This window comes from Rutidosis leptorrhynchoides, chromosome 7 (assembly GCF_046630445.1).
Source record: "Rutidosis leptorrhynchoides isolate AG116_Rl617_1_P2 chromosome 7, CSIRO_AGI_Rlap_v1, whole genome shotgun sequence".
NCBI classification, from domain to species: Eukaryota; Viridiplantae; Streptophyta; class Magnoliopsida; order Asterales; family Asteraceae; genus Rutidosis; species Rutidosis leptorrhynchoides.
Genome location: NC_092339.1, coordinates 92,470,138 through 92,496,932, shown reverse-complemented (window position 1 = coordinate 92,496,932; position 26,795 = coordinate 92,470,138). Strand labels below are relative to the sequence as shown.

Genomic DNA, 26,795 nt, shown 5'->3' with positions numbered 1-26,795 from the left:
ATGTTCATAATATCATTCGATTCATACATATAAAGCTATCTTATTCGAAGGTTTAAACTTGAAATCACTAGAACATAGTTTAGTTAATTCTAAACTTGTTCGCAAACAAAAGTTAATCCTTCCAACTTGACTTTTAAAATCAACTAAACACATGTTCTATATCTATATGATATACTAACTTAATGATTTAAAACCTGGAAACACGAAAAACACCGTAAAACTGGACATACGCCGTCGTAGTAACACCGCGGGCTGTTTTGGGTTTGATAATTAAAAACTATGATAAACTTTGATTTAAAAATTGTTCTTATGGAAAAATGATTTTTCTTATGAACATGAAACTATATCCAAAAATCATGGTTAAACTCAAAGTGGAAGTATGTTTTCAAAATGGTCATCAAGACGTCGTTCTTTCGACTGAAATGACTACCTCTTACAAAAACGACTTGTAACTTATATTTCCGACTATAAACCTATAATTTTTCTATTTAGATTCATAAAATAGATTTCATTATGAAACCTTAGCAATTTGATTCACTCAAAACGGATTTAAAATGAAGAAGTTATGGGTAAAACAAGATTGGATTTTTAATTTTTGTAGCTACGGGAAATATTAACAATTCTATACAAATCATATCCTAGCTAACTTATATTGTATTATACATGTATTCTAATATATTATGTAATCTTGGGATACCATAGACACGTATGCAAATGTTTTGACATATCATATCGACCCATGTATATATATTATTCGGAACAACCATAGACACTCTATATGCAGTAATGTTGGAGTTAGCTATACAGGGTTGAGGTTGATTCCAAAAATATATATACTTTAAATTGTGATCTAGCCTGAGACGTGTATACACTGGGTCGTTGTTTGATTCAAGATAATATATATCGATTTATTTCTGTACATCTAACTGTGGACAACTAGTTGTAGCTTACTAACGAGGACAGCTGACTTAATAAACTTAAAACATCAAAATGTATTAAAAGTGTTGTAAATATATTTTGAACATACTTTGATATATATGTACATATTTGTTATAGGTTCGTGAATCGACCAGTGGCCAAGTCTTACTTCCCGACGAAGTAAAAATCTGTGAAAGTGAGTTATAGTCCCACTTTTAAAATCTAATATTTTTGGGATGAGAATACATGCTGGTTTTATAAATGATTTACAAACTAGACACAAGTACGTGAAACTACATTCTATGGTTGAATTATTGAAATCGAATATGTCCCTTTTTATTAAGTCTGGTAATCTAAGAATTAGGGAACAGACACCCTAATTGACTCGAATCGTAAAGATAGATCTATTGGGCCTAACAAACCCCATCCAAAGTACCGGATGCTTTAATGCTTCGAAATTTATATCATATCCGAAGGGTGTCCCGGAATGATGGGGATATTCTTATATATGCATCTTGGTAATGTCGGTTACCAGGTGTTCACCATATGAATGATTTTTATCTCTATGTATGGGATGTATATTGAAATATGAAATCTTGTGGTCTATTGTTACGATTTGATATATATAGGTTAAACCTATAACTCACCAACATTTTTGTTGACGTTTTAAGCATGTTTATTCTCAGGTGATTATTAAGAGCTTCCGCTGTCGCATACTTATATAAGGACAAGATTTGGAGTCCATGCTTGTATGATATTGTGTAAAAACTACATTCAAGAAACTTATTTCGTTGTAACATATTTGTATTGTAAACCATTATGTAATAGTCATGTGTAAATAGGATATTTTAGATTATCATTATTTGATAATCTACGTAAAGCTTTTTAAACCTTTATTGATGAAATAAAGGTTATGGTTTGTTTTAAAATGAATGCAGTCTTTGAAAAACGTCTCATATAGAGGTCAAAACCTCGCAACGAAATCAATTAATATGGAACGTTTTTAATCAATAAGAACGGGACATTTCATGTTATAACTAAATAACGAAAATATTTAGACCGTTAGTCAACGAAATGTACGAATTTAGATAACGGAAGATATTATCTATAAAAAAAACGGTGTTAAAATAAATTTAACGAAAAAATGCGGGATGTTACATGAATTATATCACCAAATTAATTAAGTATCATCTTAATTACATCTGGGTGCGGCCACACAAATATCTTATTCATTCATCAAGAAGCTCAAAAAAGTATCTAAATCCAAATATTTTAGAGGAACAAATCCTATGTTGCATACACGTGTCTATCACGAGCTTTACATTATACCCAATAATGGCCTTATTCAGGACAACGTTTAACCATATCAAAGTACAATGTTCCACACATCAAAACTGGCGTGCATCTCAAGTCTAAGGACATAAAGACATAATCACTAAAAGATTCACTACTGACAATGATCCATGTAGTGACATCTCGGATGGGTCATTCCAATATTTATCATCAATGAATACATATGAATTTTGGTCTCTACAAGTTAACTATTTATCATCAATAAATATAACCAAAACTTCATATTAATCTTAATTCATGTTATTCCCATAACATGATTGATTATGGAGATTTTGAATAATCAACAATTATTCATGGATTAAACATGTTAATATAGAACACAGTGATATAAATGAAAACGATCATACCAACTATATATCAATTCATTAATATAAAACTGCTTAATGTTTCAAAAATATCCAAATACTAAATTACAAATGAAAAAGATCAACAGCATAACGAAGCCCAGTATTACTAGAATGATCATCATGCTTGTTGTGCATCATGGGGCTTCATGAACGGATCAACCACATTATCATTTGTATGAACCTTTAAGAATACTAATATCATTCCTCTTAATGACTTAATGAATGTAGTCAAACTTTTGAAGAATGTGCCAGATACTTTTATGTACATGTGATTCTTTCAAAAGTATATTAATACTCGAACTATCACAGTACATATTATTGAAGATTAAATTTTGTGTACTATTCCGAGTATCAAATACTAAAGAATATTCTTAACAACAATCCAATGTACTTCACCTGGATTATGTTGACAATGACTCGTCAAACTCAAAACTAACGAAACATCGAGTATAGTACATATCATGGCAGACCCGGCCCAAAGGGTGTACAACATGTACAACCGCACAGGGCCCAGTAATTTTAGGGGCCCAATAATTTTTACATTCACCTGGATTATGTTGACAATGACTCGTCAAACTCATAACTAACGAAACATCGAGTATAGTACATATCATGGCAGACCCGGCCCAAAGGGTGTACAACATGTACAACCACACAGGGCCCAGTAATTTTAGGGGCCCAATAATTTTAAAGCCCAGTAATTTTAGGGGCCCAATAATTTTTACATTCACCTGGATTATGTTGACAATGACTCGTCAAACTCAAAATTAACGAAACATCGAGTATAGTACATATCATGGCAGACCCGGCCCAAAGGGTGTACAACATGTACAACCGCACAGGGCCCAGTAATTTTAGGGGCCCAATAATTTTAAAGCCCTATATGTACACAAAAACTATTAAGGTTTCTTTTGGAAGAGTAAAGAATTATTAAGACCAATAAATCAAGCCCACATTTTCTTTCATATTTATTAAAGGTCGAAACTTCCGAATTAATAGAGTATTGTTGTTATGATAGCCACCGATGTGGGATACAGAAAATAAAATACTCCGTATTAACTTAGAAGGATATGTGGCTTCAAAACTTGACACATATTTCATTCACAATAATATGCTTGACACATTTATTCACTATATATTCAAATATGTGTTTATTTAACTCCAAAAGTGATTCCCAATAATCATTTTGATGCACATATTTAAAATGATAGATACATTAAAATTCAAATTTGATAAGATATAAAATCGATATATACATATGATGCACATTGATGTTATTTTTGTTGCACAGATTGTGAATAGATGGAGACACAGTATAAATTGATAGTACATAAACTCAATATATTTGATACAAAAACTAAGATAAAATATGAACATGAACTTTCAAGATCTTTTTGCAAAAAATGCTAGCAAATTCAGTTCATATAAACTATACCTCAAACAATGAATTTGTTTGCAGTTATATACGAGAAGTTATTTACTTGTTTTAGGCTACACATATAACTAATGCATACAATGCCAATCACAATATAATCAAATTTACGTCTTGTTCTAAATACTTAAATTCTCATAACCGGCCCTGTATTCTTAGGGGCCTTTTTTTTACCGTCTCGCTCAGGGCACTAGAAAACTCAAGACCGGCCCTGTATCATGGCATACATAATGGATCATATAGCTGAAGCATATGTGATACATTTCATTTGTCTCATCTCATCTGCTGTGATAGGACTTTTGAGACTTTCTCACGGTTATGCCCTTTTGCATTGGCAAAGCTCCATGCTTGGAGTTTTGCATGCTAAATCTCTACAAGGTAATGTATGTACTTTGATTCAAACCAATAAGCCAATTGGATCTATTGTATAGATCCTCATTCCAATAATATAAGTAGCTTCATCAAGATCCTTTATGGAAATACATTTTCCAAGCCAAGACTTGACATCTTGCAAGTTGGAATATTATTTCTAATAAGTAATATGTCATCAACATATAAGATCAAGAAGACTACTTTGCTCCCACTAGCTCTAATGTAAACTCAGGGCTTATCTTGGTTTTGAGAAAAATTAAACACTTTGATTTTCTCATTAAACTTAAGATTCTAGCTCCTGGATGCTTGCTTTAATCCATAAATGGATTTTAGAAGCTTACATACTTTATTAGGATGCTTAGGATTCATAAACCCTTCCAGCTGCACTATATATACGTCCTCGCTTAGGTCGCTATTTAGGAAAGCGGTTTTGACATCCATTAGCCATATTTTATTATCATGAAAAGTAAACATGGCAATAAGTATTCTAATTATGTTAAGGCTCGCGACTGGTGAAAAACTTTCATCATAACCTTTTGTTACCAATCGAGCTTTAAAAGTGTTTACATTACCGTCCATATCAGTCTTCCTTTGAAGACCCATTTTTACCTCATTCTCTTACAATTGGGTAGAAGATCAATCAAGTCTCATACTTGATTATCCTTTATGGACTGCATATCTGTATTCATAGAATCTAGTCATTTTCAGATTTAGGATCTGATATGGCCTCACCAGCTAGAGGGTTCATCATAATCCATTAGTTGAGGTTTATCTGAATTAATCAGATAAGTAAACCTCATAAGCCAATGAGTTCTACTAGATCTATAAAGTGCAGGTGTAACACGTTCTGGCTTACCAACAGTGCGCTCAGTTTCAACATGTGAATTGCTAGTGCTTGCTGAAGGTATGTTACTTTAAAGTACTTGAATTTCTTCAAGATCTACTTTACTCCCACTGACTTCTTGTAAGAGAAGATCTCTTTCCAGGAATTCAGCAGACCGAGCAGAAAACACGTTGTCTTCAGCTTGGTAGTAAAAGTAGTAACCCATTGTTTCCTTTATGTATCGTGCAAAGTAACATTAGATAGTTCTGGGTTCTAATTTGTTTGAACTGTCATGCTTCACGTACGCTTTACAACCCCAGACTTTCAGATAAGACAACTTGGGATTCTTCCCATGCCATAACTCATATGGTATCTTTTCTACCTTCATAGTTGAAATCACATTAAGTATGCCTGCAGCAGACTCTCATGCATATCCCTAAAAGACGGTAGTAGAGAAATCAGACTCATCGTAAATTAAACTATATCAAGTAAAGTTCAATTCCTCTTCTCAGACACACCATCGTGTTGTGGTGTGTAAGGTAGAGTGAACTATGAGACAATCCCACAATTCTTTAGGTGGTCCAAAAAACTCTTGATTCATAAACTTACTTACTCCATCGGAGTGAAGTGCTTTAATGGTCTTTCCAAGCTGATTATCCTTTTGAATGTTAAAATAGCTTTATGTTTATGTTTCAGCACGTGAACATAATCATAGCTACTGTACTCATAAGTAAATGTAATGAAGTAAAATTAACTAAATCTATACATTGTTCTTAAAGGGCTACATACAACAATATGTATTAGTCCTAAAAGATCTTTAGCTCTTTTACCTAAATCGGAGAAAGAAGCATTTGTCATCTTTTCATATAAACATGACTCGCATACATCAAATGACTCAAAGTCAATTGATTCCAAAAGTCCATTAGATTGGAGTTTTGAAATGCATTGTTTGTTTATATGACCAATATGACAATGTCATAGATAAGTCTTATTCAAGTCTTGCTTGAAGACTTTGGCGATGTAGGTATACACAGAATTCTCATTTGAAATTACACTATGCATATCAATTTCAAAAATACCATCACGTGGATAGGTATTAAAATAAATATATTATCCTTAGAAACTGAAATACCTAAGTGTGTAAATGCAAGTTCAATACTAACATCTATCAAACTATGTCGCTCGCAGTATTGAGAGCATAATGCTATTGTTCCAACAAAACAATAAGACCACTTAGAGAAGTAAGTTCAGAGGTACTAATAGCTTTAACAAAAGCTTGATCCCCCTTGCCTACTTGCAAATCCAGTGTGTCTTTCTTCAGTCTATTACTTCTTTTCATTCCCTTCATATTGTTACAGGTGTGAAGGCCACAACCAGTTAACAAAGATCTAGGAATCACTAGAAGAAGTATATAACTATATATGGAATATACCTGATTTGCTAGTCTCACCAGCATTGCCTTTTTTCAGCTCAGATTGGAAGATAGGACAACTTCTTTCTCCAATTGCCAACCTTTCCACAATGGAAACATTCGGCGTCTTTTGTTGGGCTTTCCTTCTTGGAAGGTGGAATATTTTTCTTAGCAAATGATTTGTCATTTTCCTTCCACAAATTATTCGGCTTATTCTTTTCCACCCTTCAATCCTATTTCTTCCTGATCATCGAACAACATTCGATAATTATTTTGCTGAGCAGCAGCAACTGCCACAACAGGAAGAAAGGATACGGGTTCTAAACTTTATTCAACTTCTAATTATTCTTGAGAACAATTCTCAGGTTGCAGTGCCAGTCTAGGAAGTCTGAACATTGAGTTTATCCTTCTCCAACAAAGAAGGAAGTGTGTTTTGGTTTACGTTTTGATTATTTGACATCTACAACATATATAAGATTCAATTTAGTATTTTTGATATTGAGCTTTAATAAATTAACTACCCAAATTTTTATAATATTTTTAAAAAACAATTAATTTACGAAAGCCTAAGATCCACATAGAGGTTCAATAGCCACATCTGTTGATCAGCTAGCAGTTATGGAGTCTATTGGTAGGTAGCGGGTACCAATTGCATTACAAGTACAACTCTTAGATCTTTATGGGACCTAGAGATATTTGTAGTCCAACAAACCACTATTATCTAATGGCATGTTTGTCCCATCATTGCCTCGAACTTAGGTCTCACCGTGAATACGATTAAGTCGTCCAATTTGAAAACAGTGGAAATTCACGCTAGTCTCACTAGATCGAAAAATCCACCTCGTGGCTACAATTCAGCCTAGTCTCACTAGATCAGAAAAATAACGAGGAGTGTTTGCAAGCTCATTGGATGGCATGACTTAAATTTGACGGGTATTTTGGAAAAAGTTTGTGTCAACGAATAATGCATGCACACAAGATTCGCTATACTATTAGTTAAAAAACATTTTAACCAATTGTATATGTCGATTATGTTTGTGATCTAATTTGTTATTTAATTTATAGGATATAAAAATAATAAATACACAAACGTGTATCGTTTTAAAACAGTTTTAAAAGATGTCGTCCATATATATTATTTGACTTTCAAAATCATTTAACATTAAAATCGTTAGAGTTTAACTTATTTTAAAATCATCAATTTTAATCTTTGAAACTCGTTTAGAGTTTTATTTAATGTTTTCATCAAAAACATATATAACTTGAGTCTCAAAATTATTTAACTTTAAATTCGTTAGAGTTTAACTTTTTAAAATCATCAATTTTAATATTTGAAACTCGTTACCGGTTTTACTTAATGTTATCATCAAAAACATTTAGCATATATATATTCTAATCAACAATTATATATAAATGCAAAATTAAAACACAACCATGCGTCACACACACATAGCCTAGCCCAAAAATCCTATGCTTGATCCCATGAGCTGACATGGGATCAAGAGGTCAAACTAAGGTTAATATCGTAGCTCCCACTTAATTCAAGAATCAAGTGAAAACTTGACAAACGTCATTGTTGTCAAATTGACCTGTTTGCCATCTTCTAAGTCAAACTCCACATTGCATCTTTATCTTTAATCTTCATCTTATTACATTTATTTAAAATTAAAAAATACAACTAATCTAATACTTTTACAATTTAGAATAAACTTAAATGCAATACTATAAAAATGAAAAATAAATATAATACAACTTTGACATCAAAATGGCCTTTCTTATAAAAAATAAATAATCAATATGACTTAATATTGCCGTAATCAACAATCACAACAATCATACATAGGTCGGGGCATTATGGACTATGTGTGCAATCATAATTTTAATAACTACATTATTAAAACCTACATATGGTTTGTCCATGGTTACAATGCATGTGTACAACCATAGAATGAAATAAACTACAATTATTCAAGCCATAATAAATAAATTCAAAATTTATAACAGTGATTTTTTTCAGATCTTATTCGTGCGTCATGAGATAATCAACAAAGTTGACTTTCAAAACCATAAAGGTTTTGACTGTTACCAATTTACCACAAAGCTAAATCTAAAGAAAATCACGCGATAATTAAGATGGTGTAAAAGCGGCTCTGATACCACTGTTGGAAAACCGTGTGTACTTTTAAAATCAGATTAACGCAGCGGATAGTTAAAATAATAATCAATTATTATTTTATAAACCATTTACAAGATTATATAGTCATATATTTAATGAAACATGCACACGATTAATTTATCCCAATGATCCAATTACACCATAATAATTGTCATGAATATAAAATAAAAGAGTAGTTAATGATATACCTTTCTTGGAGAAATTGATGAGACGGAGAGAAACTTACGATCAAAAGTATGACCGTCTCTTTGGATAGTCCACATTACACTTCAAACAATGCCAATGGATGCTAGTCCAAACTCAAGTAACAAATTAATCAACCCTTGATTAATTGTGAAAACAATTAATTAAAATGATAATACTCCGTATATAATTATGTCCTTGATTTCAAACACAACCAGTGGTGGAGAATTTGGTTGTAATAAGCATGTGACTTTTAGTTGTTGTGTAATACCAAAAATTGTGTGAAAAAAATGAGTACCGACAGTTGATATTTAATCCTCTTTTTCATATTACTATTAAAATGCCTTTTATGGTTTTTGTCTGTTTTCTTGAGCAATCACACAAGTAGACTTTTTAAAATTTGATATCAATCCAAATCTTTACAAATCTACTTTTAATATCTGATATCTATCCAAATATTATTTTCCGTTTTTAAAAAGTCGTATTTCTCAAATACTTTAGAGTTATGTTATGTAACTTATAATTAATAATTTTCATCATGTCGCTTTCATGTGAATAGTAAATTAATTAATTTCGTTTTATTTACTATTCATATGAATAGTAAATGAATTAATTTTGATTTACTATTTTGTTACTTGAGTAATATATATAATACATCATATATATATATTTTATTTGACGTCTCGGTGTATATGTGTGTGACCCCGAAGGCTCAACTGAAGTTAGTCATATAGTTATATGTTGTGTCTTGCACATTAATCCTACATGAACCACTGTCTCTTCCATCATGAGCACCATAAACAAATTCTGGATCGTGTCCCCGTAATTCAAGTCATCGATGCAATCTCTAAGGGTGAGAAATGAAAAAGGTCAAATCATTCGGTGATTGACGTTGGTTTGACGCGAAAAAGGTACATAAGTGTTAATAAGCTAATATGTTAAGGGGCATAATACGGTTCTACCACTGATCGAGGACTGAATTTAGAATTAGCTAACTACCAGTACCATCTTCTCCAATCGAGTTAGGGCTTTGTTAATAAAAAACATAAACCCCTATCCCAAACAGGATTTCAGGACTTTAAACTCTCACCAGCGAATAATGGCGGACGCCGTTTGCAGAGTTCTACGCGACGGAGCATTAGAAGGCGAACACGCGACATCTCTCACTATAAAGGATTCCATTGACTCACCGTTCGGTCCTATCGTATTTGATTACGTTTTTACTCAGTTATCATCCTTCATTTCGTCGAGGAAGTCTCAATCGCAGTATGTATTATCACATTCTGTTTCTAATGTGTAGGAATTTAGGTTTTCATGCATTGATTGACTTCAATTCAATTGAGTTATATACACATTTTATTTTATTTTATTTTATTTTTGTAATATGCAGAGGTATTGTGCTCGTGACTTTTTCTAGGAGTCCTTCGTTAACAGTTAAATTGCTTAAAAACAGAGGATTTGATACTGATACATCGCACGAATGTTATGAATTCTTTTGAACTACAATTTTCTAATTGAATGTATAATTACATGTTATAATATGATTTGAGGAATAATTAAAATTAAGTTTTAATTATAGGAATCGAAATGAAACTGTTTGATTTTGTTAGTTGTATAATACTACTACTAACTTGGACTACTCACAAGTGGAAATTTTGGAACAGGTTGAGAGTATTGGATTGTTATACGGATCCTCTCGGTTGGAAGGAACGGCTTAAAGAGCATGGAGCTATTAAACATCCGTCAACAGAAGCTTCGACTTATGTTAGTTTATGTAAAGATGTGAGAAACTTGGATGATTTGTTGTCTTTGATTCTTGCATTAGGGAAAGGTAGTTGTTATGAAATAATGTATTTCCGGGATAGAATTATATATCGCGAAGTGCTTTGCTTTTAATAATTCTCTATACAGTCATTCATATGATCTGTATGTGTTTGCAGGAATTGTTGGGGACGGGAAATACCGGTTCTCGGTGGCAATAGACTCGGTAATTGTTTTGTTTTTAACCCTAGACCGTACGTTATTTGTTAGCTTAATCGTATGTTGAATTAATTGCGGGAAAATAAGTGGTCAACTTGTCACATTGTTTCATTAGAATATTACACTATCTTGTATGTGTTGTTTATTTAGTATGTGGCATTTCAATATTTTTGAGTTTACATTGACTTTTGACTCAGTTTATTTCATGCTTGTAATGGGGTATTTATATGTTTTTTAGGTTAGTGAGATGCTAAGACATACGTCTACGTCCTCTGTCGCTAGCCTTTTAAGCAATCTCCGAAGCCATGGTATGCTTATAATGGTATTGAACTATTATCTACCCCCGAAACTATTATCTCTGAAGCCAAGGTAGCCCAAGTGGTTGGGGCCCTGAGATCCTTGCAAGAGGTCTCAGGTTCAATTCTTGGGGTGTCCAGGGAAGGGTTGGAAACAGCCAGGGAGTATTCCTGATGGGCTGCGTACACTAGAGTATGGGGTCGGATTAGTCGCCCTTCCCGGGTAACCCGAACAGGGAGAACCTTACAACTTTTTATAAAAAGAGAATCTTGCATTATACATAAGTAATGTAGTAACTTCAAGTATTTGCAGCCCAGGTATCTAGTGTGTTTTGGCTACTGCATTCTGATCTTCATGATATGAAAACTTCTGCTACCTTCGAATACATGTCATCAATGGTGGCTACTGTAAAACCACTTACTACATCAACAAATGTATCAAGAGATAACAATAATAACCTTTCTTTGCTTGAACAAAATTACCAAAAAGGCCAATTCCATACATTTCTCAAGCGTAGAAATGGACGTGTTAGGGTTATGGTAAATCCCTTGTTATCTCTTAAAGTGTCATTATATTCATACACAAGAACATGTAAAAAATCATCATCTAGATATGAATTACTAATGTACCCAGTTTACTTAATTTTATTATAGATTGAAGAGTTCAATGTTGACCAATCACACATCAAATTTATGACAATGTCACCTGTCGATAATGCAGTTGCACAAAGCATTGTTCCTAAGGTTAGAGATTGTCATAACATAATATATTCTTTTCAGTTTTTTATTTTTTAATCTGATATACTTTATATTATATCTTTTGCAGGTGCAATTTAATCTGCAGCTTTCAGATAAAGAACGAAGCGATAGAGCAAAAGTTGTGCTACCATTTGAGCACCAGGGTATGAGTTTATTTACTACGCCATATGTAATGCTGTCTATTGATTTTTATTGGTTGTGTTTATCATTGAAATCTTTGTTTCAGAAACCGGGATATCAGTTAAAATTTATGATGGGCGTAAATCTCTCACTGAGAGTAAACACGAATCAAACGGCGTACTGATTGAGAAAGTTCAAAAACATGATGATTTTGTTAAGGGAGAGATCACATATTTTCGTGATTCAGATGACGAGATGCCTGATTCTGACGAAGACAAAACATGATGATTTTGTTAAGGGAGAGATCACATATTTTCGTGATTCAGATGACGAGATGCCTGATTCTGACGAAGACCCAGACGATGATTTGGACATATAATTCCACACTTAGGTCATGAAATTTAATAGCAATTATGCTTTACTGTTTCTAACAGTTAGTGAGTTGCAATCATTATGTGCAGTCAAGTGTTGTAAATCAATGTCCACATCCCTTTAACCCCAGTATTGGAGTAGTTTTGGTATAATTTTGTTCTCTGTGCCCTTTTTTTTTTTCCATTCCTATCCTTTTATTTTACAACGAGAACTTTATTTAAAAACTAATCTCTAGCACAAGCTGCTAGAAGATAGATAACAGATTACAGCGGGTTACATAGCCAATTAGACCAACTAATTAAGTGTCCACCTCTCTGTTTATACCAAGAGAAAGAAAACAACCGAATGAAATCAAATAAGTTCCATTTTTAACTCATTTGAGGGAAACAATTTATTGTTCTTGTAACGTCATATGATATAGTAAAGCGTCGCGACAATAACATTCGCGTGAGTCTTAGTAGAAGAAGATGCACGCCAGTTATCAACCCAAGATAGTCATTCAAGAATCTGGGATGTTAGATAAAGATGTTGAATGTGGAAGCTGTTAAAGGGCATGCAAACAGTCTAAATCTCGACCTCATGTAATGTCCCTTTAACATGACCAAGTCCAGTTTTCAAGATTAAACCCACATGCTATAGTGCAGTCTTCATGAACATTTATGTTACATTTTGTTATAGGTTGCTGATGAATACAGTAGGGGGTTTCCAAATATGAATAAAAATGGTGTTAATGATGTAGGAAAGAATGGGGTTCAAACTCCTAGTTTAGTTGCTAGGCTTACGGGGTTAGAGTCGATGTCATCCATAAAACGCGATAAGCGTTTGAAGGATTCTCGGAGCGAATTTGGTGGTGGGTGAAAAGGGAAAAATTGTAGGTGATGATAATAAGTAGAAACGTAGGCCCGGATGTTTCCCGTTATCGATTCTAGAATAACGGGAAACATCCGGGCCTACGTTACAGAGGTCATCTTCAAGTCCGAGCTAGTTCTTGCTTGTCAAATCCCTCACAACCCAAACGAAAGCAATTCATTTTTCGTATATGACCTTCTACTCGAACTAGACACGCTTGAAACATTACTGTGTACTAAATTCGGGAACCTTTTAAAGGCAGGATATCAAGTAAAGCGCTTTGTATTTGACGCTTTGATTGAATATATGGACTGGAAATATGCGCGATATACTTGAAATGTTGGATTTAGAGCTTGGATGAATCTCCCTCCATTTACAGGTTCTGATATTTTGATTCGTGAAGTTATGAGAAGGTGGACGTATTTTGGTGGTGTGACGTTAGATGAGGCAATAGAGAGCGACATGGACACTGTGTTGGGAAATGGACAGATTTTGAGATTGAATTGTATGTATTTGGTGAAATAATCGAAGGGGCCGGGGATATCTTCTATATGTTGATTGATGAAATTGAAATCGAAGTTTCGACTGGTATTGTCAATTATGGGTTGTGACAACTTGTGAGGGGATTATATTTAGAAAATGGTCATACAAGGATGTAATAAGATGTCACTATTGAAGTTGAAGTGTAAAAATTGAAGTGTTTGTTCTATTTGTAATCAAGATTTATTTGAACAAAGTACAATTTTTTTGGTTACCACAGTTTGAAAAAGAACACAACACACTGGTTTCTAGTCATAAAAACAGTCTCTTTAGTAACTTGTCCAATAGATGGGAATAATGGGATGATTACAAGCAATACTACATGTGATTGCACTGTTTCTAGTATCAACACACTTCACGACCCCCATTGGATTATTGTTTATTGAAGCTATATTGACTGCTGATACGTCCTATTAGAGATGGATTAGTCTCCGAAGACTTGAACAAAAGTATTATAAATACATATACATATGCATATAGTTCTAGAGTTGTATTCATAAGAAACTAAGTAAAAGGTTGAGATCCAAGGAGTGCTTCTCAGCCCTTGGATCATTTTTGATCAATGAACCAGATTTAACCACCAAATAATACAGGGAGGGTAGTTTGGTCTTTTTAAAAATTAAATTACAAACCACAAAACCTGTGCAGCTCCTGCACGCCATTGATATCGTTACCCTAAAATTCATCACTCCGGCGATTGATACACGAAATTCGGCTGATTCGCTTACTGCTTAGATTTGCTGATTCACTTGCACAATCTTTCATATTGCTAGTCTGTTATACTAATATTTCATATTGCTAGTCTGTTTTATTATGGCAGCATGCAGTTGCAAATTGTTTGATTTGTTGGTGATTATGATATGTGATTTGACTACATGTATTTGCAAAAGTTGATAATGAGAGAAATATTTTTTAGTTTTTGTTATTGTTTCACACAATATTAATAAACAGTTGTGTATATGATTTATGTGGTTGGATAAGCCAAGCAATCTGATTAGATAAGCTAATCACATGTGATTAGATTAGTCAATCACATGTGATTAGATATCCATCACATGTGATTGGTGAGTCAACAGTTGTGTTAATGATTTATGCGATTGAATAAGCCAATAGTTGTAGAATCATCTTGTTATAAATTATAAAATGATTATATAATCATGTGTGTTTGTTATATAATCACAAGATTGGTAGAATCACATGATCATCTTTGTTATATAATCACAAGATTGGCTCTCAAAAATCGCATGGGTTGGCCTTCATAATGGCTTTCAGAATCACATGTGATCAACCTTCACAATCACCAGTGATTGACTTGAGGAATCACTTAAAGGTGTTTAATAATTTCAATCAACCATGGTACATAAAACAAAAAACATATATACACATGTGATGGACTTTTACAATGATTAGCTTTTACCATCACATGTGATTGGCATGACAAATCACATGTGATTGGCATGCAGAATCACATGTGATTGATTGGGATAATCATATGATTGCCTTTGTTATATAATCACAAGATTGGCTTTCAAAATCGTATAAGTTGGACTTCACAATCACAAGTGATTGGCTGTCACAATCACCAGTAATTGAATTGCAGAATCACTTGTAGCTGTTTAATACATTCAATCAACCATAGTACATAATGTTAATCAACAGTTGTGTATATGATCTATGGGGTTGGATAAGCCAAGCACATGTGATTATATTAAGAACATGTGATTGGTCATGCAGAAATCACAAGTGATTGCCATAATCACAAGTGATTGAACATGTTCAATAACAAGTGATTGCCATAATCACAAGTGATTGGCAATGAAAAATCACAAGTGATAGCCTGAATCACAAGTGATTGAACATGCAGAATAACAAGTGATTGGCAACATCACAAGTAATTGACAATGAAAAATCACAAGTGATAGCTAGAATCACCTGTGTTTAGCTATACAAAATCACATGTGCTTAACATGTAAGTGATATGCACTATGAAAACCATCAACAAATAGTAACATACAAACAGAAACATACTAAAATCTGTTAAAAATATCGTAACATACTAACAATAACATACTAACAGTAACATAACACATGTGTTAAACAAGACAATTCACTTTTAACAACTAAGCAACTAAAATCTAGAATATGTTTTTGACAAAACAATTCACTTTTCACCACTAAAATTCTCCAATGTCTTTGCAACACGTTCGGGTCTTGAATTTTGTGCTTCAATAACAAGGTTCCTGTAATTTTCTTTCATATAAAACTTGTTAAATGAATTTGCACTTCGAATCATCAAGTTGGCATGCTGGTTCAGAGAATGTGTCAAAAGCTTCGTGGCATACCAGACCCTCAACTTCCTCAGCTAATTTTTTTGTTCCACCGATTCAGGAAACAATTCCTCCATCCAATTCCCATCGGTTGTGGCTTTATATCTTTCCATGTGGTACATGGCAAAAACACCGCAATCAACAGCCTTATCTCATGTAACCCATGGAAAAGTGATTCACTTTGCATTCAGTTTTTCAATCTGATCTGTCATTGGATGCTTATGCACTTTTAGATACTCACCAAATGTAACATCCCGCCTTTTTCCGTTTATTTTTCCTTTATACTATTTCAAACTCCGTTATATGTTTATAACATCTCCCGTTAATACGCGTTTCAAAATATCTTGTGTAGGTAATTTAACGCACCCGATTCAAAGTTGAGGGACTTGTTTTGCCAAGAGGCCAAAGATTTGACTAGGTCAACTAGTCAAACCTTCAACCTCATCCACTCATCATTTTCTCATTTTCTTTTCTCTTTTCTTCTCCTACTTTCACATTTTCTTTCAATTCACCACATCAAGGAATCATCATCCATTTAATTTCTAGCAAGCTTCAATTCAAACAAAATACATATTTGGAATCCTTGCAACATCCTCTTCGATTCCATACCGATTTCATCAATTTTGGGTAACTTTCTAAAATCACTAATTTTATGTGTTCTTGAGATTTTTGAGTTAAAAGGTTGTTGATTAGTGTCTATGGCTCAAGTCTAGTATGATTATGTGATTTGTATGCTTGTTCTTGTTATTTTGATGTAACTAGTTCATATTGAAAGATAACATGCTTAACCTTGAGATTTGAGTGTTTATATGTTGTTAGATGCTAAGACTTCATGTTTTAATTATGCTCCTAGTGTTACTAGCTTTATTTTGATGTAAAGTTTGATTAAGGAAACCTCCTAAACTTGATTATGAAATTTGGTGAATTTAGTTTAGGGTTTGATGAACTTGAAATGAATCTTAGATGCATTGAATGATTGCCATGTTGTTTTGTTTGCGTTTAGTTGTATTGTATGTTTGATTATCTTCAAAACGGCGTATTACACATGTGCATTAATTTCCCGAATCATAATATGGCATTTATGAACTTGGAGTAATAAATGATGAGCATTAATGGTGATTTTGATATGAGTTTGTTTGGTTTTTATTGAGTAAATGCGTTTAGTTATTCTCCTTGTCAAATTACCTTTCTAATGATATATGATATGCGTTTTAAGTGTTTTCGGTGCATGAGATGTGTTAAATTGTATTTTGGTTCGTGACTTGGACCATTTTTCTGCAAACTGCATGTTTCCCAGGTATTGCGCGCCGCGCATATACCCGCGCGCCGCGCAGAATTAGAAATCCCAGATGTTTGCCTTCGTGGTTAAGTTCTGACCAGGATTTACACTTGGGTGCGCGCCGCGCAACTCATAGCGCGCCGCGCATACTGCCCAGCTCATTTTGTCTTTGTTTTTCATGTCACAAAAATGTTTCCCGCTTTACTATAACCCCGTTTACCATGAAACTTGACTATTATGCTCGTATATGACTTCTCATCATGAGAAAATTGTCGGACACCCGACCCGACCCCGTTGACTTTGACTTTGACCAAGTTTGACTTTTAGTCAAACTTAACCAAACGATTATACAATCGTTCTAACATGCTTAACTACTTGTGTCGTGCATGAAACTTGACAAATTGATCCACGTGCTATATTAATCGAGTCGTAACGAGCCATAGGACTAATTGAACATCTTTGACCCTTCGTGACTATCGTTATTGATACAACCTATTTGTTTAGGTCAAGACTAGCATTGTTTCTTGCACGTTTACTTGTCGAAGTACTTTTTGGTTCGTGCATACAAGGTGAGATCATAGTCCCACTTTTACTCTTTTAAACTTACTTTTGGGATGAGAAAACATAAACGATTCTTTTGAACTAAGTGAACACAAGAACGGGAAAACAAACATTCTACATACGAGTTTAGAACAAAAATCCTCAATCCGATTATCATTAGTTACATCAGATGGTGTAAGCGAGAACTTATGTTATATGGCCATATGGGTTGACAACCCTCATCTTTGACGGTTCGCTACCGTCTACGGATGAAATATATTTTCGGGAAACAGTGTTGTTCTAGCACTAATTTATGGGGTATTCAACGGACGGAATGTTAAGCTTTGATAATTGGGTGCTCGTGAATATTAACTTTTAGAATGTACTATGACTTTATCAATATTGCAACTCTTGTGGTTCAGCTTGCTTTTACTCATTTACTTATTTAAACCTATGATTTCACCAACGTTTTCGTTGACAGATTCTCTATGTTTTTCTCAGGTCCTTGAACTTAGGTGATACATGCTTCCGCACATACTTTTTGATACTTGCATTGGATGTCGAGTATACTTGCATACGTGGAGCGTCTTTTTGGCTATTTTAAACTATGTCGCACGTGTTTCATATGAACAATAACTTTTGTTATGTACTTGTCTTGGGAATTACTTTTGTAAACATTGAAACATCCTTTATGAAATGTATGCGACATATTTTCGGTCAAACTTTGTTATAAATACTTATAACCATGTAATGGGACCATACGTAGACGACGCCGTCACTTGACGATTTGTCGGGGTCGCTACACCAAAGCAGTATGTCTGGAAAAACAAATTTGAAACATAAACATCAGCTTTTCAAAAAACACATGTGCTAAAAATAACCTCATTTTAGTACATGTGATAGAACTATGTAATCACAAGTGAATGACTGATGTAATCACATGTGATTGAATGATACAATCACAAGTGATTGAATAGTCTAGTGACATTTAGAAAATGTATTTATTACTGAAAAATATAAAGTGCTAATACAAAAATGAAATGATATTATACGGTCAACAATCAGTGGCTAACTTATTTTATATACAAATATACAAATAACTAACATTCTAGAAAAGAAAACTAACTAAGAGGGTGCAAACTTTGGCGTATCTTTTAGCAAAGTTTGAAGTCAAGCGAGCGTTGTCAAGTATTTTAAGCTTTGGAACTCTCAAATCAAACACAAGCACAAAGAAATGACTCTTTCTGTAGACGTGGAAAAAAACCTGTTGAAAAGAAAACAAGCATTCAAATAACTCTCAAATCAGACTTGACTTTGTCGTCCTCGATGTTCTCAGAATTAACCATGTAATCAAAATCATCCTTCTCATCCTCAGCCTTTTTTTTTCACCATCATCCTTCTTATCATCATCATCATCATCATCATCAACATTATTCTTCTCATCGTCGTCCTTGATATCACGATCCAGAACCTTCACCTCATCGCCCTCGACAACTCTAAAAACTTGATTCAATTTACTTTGATAAGAAATCAAAGTCTCCTCATTTGAAAATTTCAATAAACCTTCTTTTATTTTGGTTGACAAAAACAGCTTAAGGTCATCAACCAATTTGAACTTCTCTTTGATAACTTCACAATAATCCTGCATATAAAGCCACAAAACATTAGAATATTATGTGATGCAGTAAATTAAAAAGTAATCATATGTGATTGGCAAAGCAGAATCACATGTGATTGGAAAAAAGCATAGATAACATGTGAGTGGCAAAAGCAGAATCACATGTGATTTTCAAAACAGAATCACATGTGATTGGTAACAAGCAGAATCAGAAACATAGTAGATAGAAGGAAAAATACCTTAACCGAATGAATGTCATGCTTTTTATCTTCCAATTTTAAAAACTCCTCTCCATCTAGTTCAGGATCATACTCTGGTGCAATTTGACTATCACAATCACAAGTGATTGGCAAAGCAAAGTCACAAGTGATTGGACAATCACAAGTGATTGGACAATCACATATGATTGGAAAAGCAGAATCACAAGTGATTGGACAATCACATGTGAGATAATAATCCTTTAGGGATCTAAAACCACAACATAAGCATTATCACTTGCTAAGAACATGTATAAACTTGTAAGCTGGAAAAACTATGATTTAAAGATACAACAAAGCTAATATAGGATTTTCTTTTTTTAATGTCTATAATAATATATAATATCATTTTAGTTCAAAGCAACAGTCATCTAATCATATTCATGGTGTCATACAACATACTGAACTTATGTGAACTAATTACAACTAATTGAACATGTATGAATCACCATCACCATGCCCTAATATTATAGTACAATATCAATTAAGATATACTAAGTTTACTAGTTAATCATTAAAAATCATATCAGAAAATTATCACTCAACAATGACAACAAGCATACTGATTACATGTTCTAACTACAACAGATCAAACAAGTCGAGTGCATCATACCACAACCTAAATCCATAAAACCTAGATTCACTAATTAATTAAGAAGAAAGTAATTAAGCTCGAATAGCATACACTACAGGCAGTACCTGACCGACCTGAGATGACATAAAAGCAATTGAAACCGGTTTCCGATCACTGCTCATCTTCATTCCAGGCAACACAGCTTTCACCAATTTGAAATAGGAGAATCGTTTGATTTCGCCATTGTTTATAGATGATTGTTGATTTTTTGATCGATTAGACGATTATTGTTGTTTGATGTTGATGATTGCAGATGGAAGGTTTGATTGTTGTGGATCAATCGAAGTACTGTTTGTGAAACCCTAGAATCGTAAGTGTGTGTGTTCTTCAATGAGAGAGGTTAACGAATTGAATGAGATACAAATTCTGAAGTGTAAAGTATATTGTTTGTAAATGGACAAAAATGCCCCTCCGCCCAAAATACTTATATTTCTTAAAGTTAATCCTAAACCATTGATCAAAGTGAATCTAAGGGCTGAAAATGATTCCCTCAAACCCAAGATAAAACTTGGACTCAAATGAATATCCTTCTATAGTTCTAATAATAAAATTATACTACACGTTAACCATTTTATATGGATGTATCCTAGTATACATACATCCTTCAATATCAATTATAGACAGAAGGTCATAGCTTACGACCAGGAAGTTTAATGTGTAATCTAGATAAATCAATTTAATGATATCTTTTTTATAAAATAATCTATCTATATTTAAAGATAGTGGTAGGATCAAGAGGGAAGTAACCATTCGGGGGGGAAGCGGGGGGAAGCAAAATTTTTTTTTTCTTTTCGTTTTTTGAAAAAACTTTGTTCACGAACATTATAGATGAGATGAAAATATGAACATCTAGTAGAGACACTTTGTGATAAATGTTTTTATTTTGGCGGGAAAACGCTCGAAGAAGTATTATATAACAATTATCGTGTTTTTCGAGCGTATTTTGAGGTTTTAGCTATTGAGGTTTAGATATTAGGGTTTATAGGGTTTAGATATTAGGGTTTAGAAATTTAGGGTTTAGGGTTTAGATTTAGGGTTTAGATTTAGGATTTAGATTGAGTTTTTAACACGAACGGTTTACACGAACGGTTTAGAGTTTAGGATTTAGGGTTTAGGGTTTGGTGTTTTGAGTTTATGGAATAAACCCAAAACACCAATCCATAAACCCAAAACACCAAACCCTAAACCCTAAACTCTAAACCCTAAACTCTAAATCGGGCTAAATTTTACTTCACAAAACATGAAGAAAAAAAACGTTCATATTTTTTACGAACAATATTATCTTGAATGTAATTTTTGTCGATCGTTTTCCCGCCTAAATAATAACATTCATAACGAAGTGTCTCTTCTAAATGTTCATATTTTCGTGTGATCTTTATGCCGGAAAAAAAAATTCAAAAAAAACGAAAAAAATAAAAAAAATTTGCTTCCCCCACTTCCCCCGATTGGTTACTTCCCCATTGATCCTGCCCCTTTAAAGATAAAATAATAGTAATTATTAGCATTTGTTAAATTAAATAAGCAAATATATAGAATTAATTATGGCCCAAACTAAAAGCTTTAGACTTTTGGTTTCGGTACCAAACAGAGAAAATACTGGTACCGTACCATTAATCACTAAATCATAAATTTACAAAAAATTAAATTCGAATACCGTACCGTATATATTCAGTCGGTACGGTACAGGTTCGGTACGGTACCGATACGGTATCAGTAATCCAGGTACTAATGAACAGCCCTATCGTTGAGTGCAACCGGACCATTTCAACACTTATTCCTACATACTTTGGAGTTCCGATATTTTCAAGTTAAATATCTACACATTAATTCGACCACTTGCCAAATCTTTACTCCCATATACGAAATACGAATATTTAATGATCCATGAAAAGCACATTTAAACACCTATTCCCAAACATCTAAAGCAGCTTTGCATAAAATCAAGAAGTTAGGAAGTGATATATAGATTTCACATCATCGTCACAAAGAGGGCAACATATTATATGGAGATCAGTACCTCATTTATCTAATTTATCCCGAACCGGTAGACGATGATTTATGACTCTCCAAATAAAGACTTCGACTTTTTGTGGCACCAAATTGTTGTGCAAGGTTTCTTGGGATCCAGCTCGAAAAGTTAATACTTTGCCCTCCAATCTCGTCATTAGCAACTTAGTGATAAGCAGCCCCTTTTCCAAAAATATCCAGTTCCATGAATCTTGGTTCCTAGGATTTACCACTACATAAGAAAGCATGTTACATAATGACTCCAGTTCTCCACAAACACGACGTACCCCTCGGTGGTCTCGTCCAACTCCACTGAATAGAACAAACGTTAGCAGACCATATTACACGATCATTAACAGCAGCATCCAGGTTTGAATCAATTAAGTCTCGCGAGCCGGTTGAATCTGGACATCATCGATTCATCACACAACCATGAATCCCATTCATCACACAGCCGACTGGATCTAGACATCAACGAAAATTATATATAGTTGTGATTTATTATGAATAATTTTAATGTAATTTTCAATAATTTAAAAGTTTATTAAGTTGGTAACGCTAACAAATCATCCGAGTCTCACTTTTGGATGAAATGTTGCATATGATGTTACAAATTTTTCTTAAACCACGTATATCTTATTAATTTTAATAATTGATAGTGTACCCCACCTCCGGCACGATTATCAACTTTAAAGTTTGCTTCAGAGGATATGGCTACAATATATGGAACGAAGGAAACTCCAGCTACAGTGAACGAGGTCATGAAATCAGGGCAACAACAGTGAGCTTAGAGCCCATAAAACCTCGGTCAATTACAATGTCAAGACTAGTAAAACTATTCCTAGCTCGGTGCACGCCTATACCACAAAGGAAAGGGGACAAGCTCACTTTCCTTTGCAGGTTTACCAAAAGGGAAAGTCAACTAGTGATCCAAAATCATTGGGAACTAGCGAACTGGTATGGAAAGCCGTTCCATTTCACTTATAAATGGTATAGAATGCAGGAAACATTACACATTCAATCCATACACACATAATAACACAATCATGTTATACCATTTGCTTCGGTGGCGTAAAACAGTCTCCTGAATGTTACCTTCGGGGAATCGCCAGCGAACATAATCAAAACCATAATCACCCAATTCCAATCTCTGTGACTTGTATATCCTCATACTCATACTAATCGCCGGTTATTGTACAAACAATAATAATATTTGTTTTTACGTAATAATAATAGCTTAAATAACAAAAACCTCATACAATTTGTTAGAACTTTTCCTTCTCAAGCAAGGCACCCTTCAGTATGTTTGAATAGTATTTAGTACTCTATATTGATTCCCTTTTACTATAAAAAAAATCAACAAGCTCAAATTTAGACGTTAGTAGCTAGCTTTGCCTTTTTGACTCAAAAGGGTATAAGAATATATGTTAAGTTTATAATATCGCATAGCCTTAAATATATTGAAGTTACAGAAAAATTAATTTTGATATAATAAAATGCTTTGATAAGATATATAGTTGTGAAAAAACTTAATTTTTTTTTTTTTTTTTGGCAAAATAACGAAAACTTATATAAAACGGAAAACGTTTTCGAAAAGAAAACGTCTTCAACAAGAGATACAAAAAAGAATCCCGGTGATGCTCGTACCTAGAAAGCGGCTAACATACTAACTATCTAAACCGAGCCTCATCTTGAGAAAACTGACCTTAAAACTAAACAACTTGGGGCTAACGAAATGAGAAAGACTCATACCAGAAGAACACTACGAAACTCAAACTCGGACAATCCAAATTCAAATGTCTTTGAGGAAGACACTGAAACCTTCCATTTCTGCGCCCTGAACCAACCTTTTCTTCTTTTTTTGTTGAAACTTATTTTTGAACGACTCACTCGAGACCTCACTAGGATTAATAAGAGTAGCATTTACCGGCTCGCTCTCCTCGCACATTTTCGTCATCATATCATCAAATGCCGCAAATTCCTCCTTGGTCATTCTCCCTTTCTTCTTGCCGACCTTGCCACACAAAAACAAATTTTGAATGGCTTCCCCGTAATCAAAATCATCAACGTGACCACGAAGCTTATAAGAACTCGAAGTGGACGCGACATTCCTTCTCGACTTCAAGTTCACGTCTCCGATTTGACCTCTAGAAACATTCCTATTCAAAACGTACCACGATTTACAAAAACCATCGCACGAGGGGTCCTCGCAATCACAATATTCTCTACCACTATGGCCGATTAAAATCGGTAACGGCCTATCTTCATTCTTCTCAACCTCTCTACTTGCCTTCATATCTTCCTCCTTCTTCTTCTTTTCCTTCTTTAAGCGAGCCGACCTTTCCGCAAAAATGATGTTGTCTTCGTTTAACTCTAAATTTTCAAGAGGGGCTGAAAAATCAACACTTTCTGGGTCAACATCCATCTTAGCTCGTCTTGGACCAATACATGTCCCACCATCCTTTTTTACTACAACAGCAGTATGTTTGCTTGAGTGACACTCTTATTGCATTAATGATCAATTATTCTTGGTTGATTATATGAATTTACTTTCATATTTTTTTTGAACGGTCAAAATTTTATTAAAAAAAAAGTAATAATAAAACACCCAAACTAGCGAAAAGCTAGAGGGGATTACAACAGATTACGTAACCAAAAATTTAAACAATTGACATTTTTGCCTCTACTATTAAGCCAAAATAATGAAAAAGTACGAATGCAATCAAATAAAACACACTTCTTAATTGCATGAGTGTTGAAGACGATCCCATTTCTAAATCTCCATATCATCCAAAGCATTGTAAACGCGATAATGAACAATCGATTCTTCCACTCGGCACTGGCTTGTTTATCATCAATCCAACTTGCTAATTCTTTCCGCAACATCACCGATGTTGGAATATCAACGTTGTTCCAGGTTCGAATTCTTCCCCATAATTGTCGAGCCAACCTACAATCAAAGAAGACATGATCCACATCTTCTACCCCTTCACCACAAGATGGACAAGAAATATCCAATATATCGTGGACCAACGTTTATATTTGTCACTTTCATATTCAGTAAATTTTAGTAACAAATATAAACTTCAACCATACTCTTTATTTTACTAATCTTTACTTTACCAAATATAAAAGTTGTCCATCTCGACAAGTCTATATTATATTCACTTCATGTCTATATATCACGTTTCGTTGTTTTTTTACTTTATCAAATTTATTTTCTAAGTTAGATTTATATATTTTAAAAATAATAAATGAAACCCAAACCAAATTCAGTACAATGAATTATGATAACGATCATATATATATATAATAGATTTCCTGTACTTTTCTTTCGAAATAATAGTTAGAAGTAATATATATATATACGGAGTATAAGAAAAGTTAAAGTGATGTTACAATTCATCCATTAAAGTTTAAAATACCAACTCTTCAAAATAACTTTGTTTGGTCTTTTTTAGAAATATAAAATCACAAATAGCATATATCATCTTAAACAATAAAAAATAATTTAACTTCTCCAGGTTATTTATTAATTTCATTTCTTATTAAGTCCCTTTGTTATCTATATAAATATATGATGCGTGTGAGAAATACGCGATGGATAATAATAATTGTTTATGTTATCTAGAATACCATTGTATTTGAGCAGTTAAAAAAAGTTATTAAAAAGTATTACCTACAAGGCGGCTACATAGTTACACTTATGTGAGTTTTTTCCATTAAGACAACATCTTATTAATAAGCCAAAAACAAAAACGTCTTGAAAAATTTTCGGAGTAAGTTTCATACTATTAAATCCATTTGAAAACAAACATTATCTAAAAGTGTTTAACAAAAGGGTAGTGATATATACACAATCAATTTTTACAAATACACAACCAAACATGTTTTACAGTGTTGTACTATACAACACTGTAAAACATGTTTGGTTGTGTATTTGTAAAAATTGGTCATCACCCCTTTAAATATTGATCAATTTAACTTATTAATCAAGTGGAAGTAAATTCAGTAGCTAACCACATGAGTTGCCAAGTCGGTAAATTTCCATTCATTTATTTCGGGTTGCCTATTGACTCGAAAATGAATAAGTTGAAAGATTGGAATCCGTTATTGATAAGTTTAGCACTCGACTTTCGGGTTGGAAAATGTGATCGTTGTCCTTTGGAGGAAGATTAGTCCTAATTAAATCGGTTCTTACT

The 26,795-nt window shown here is 33.5% G+C and overlaps 1 protein-coding gene across 1 annotated transcript; it reads left to right on the top strand.

Annotated features, from left to right (window-relative positions):
- Positions 1 to 10,080: 10,080 nt before the first annotated feature.
- Positions 10,081 to 12,674, top strand: LOC139858417 (elongator complex protein 5-like). The gene is made up of 10 exons (XM_071847269.1): positions 10,081 to 10,281; positions 10,406 to 10,492; positions 10,674 to 10,846; positions 10,956 to 11,002; positions 11,234 to 11,303; positions 11,605 to 11,831; positions 11,946 to 12,035; positions 12,118 to 12,193; positions 12,277 to 12,383; positions 12,469 to 12,674. Exons 1-10 carry the CDS (start codon positions 10,115 to 10,117, stop codon positions 12,547 to 12,549), a joined length of 1,125 nt encoding a protein of 374 aa, XP_071703370.1. The 5' UTR covers positions 10,081 to 10,114; the 3' UTR covers positions 12,550 to 12,674.
- Positions 12,675 to 26,795: the final 14,121 nt, after the last annotated feature.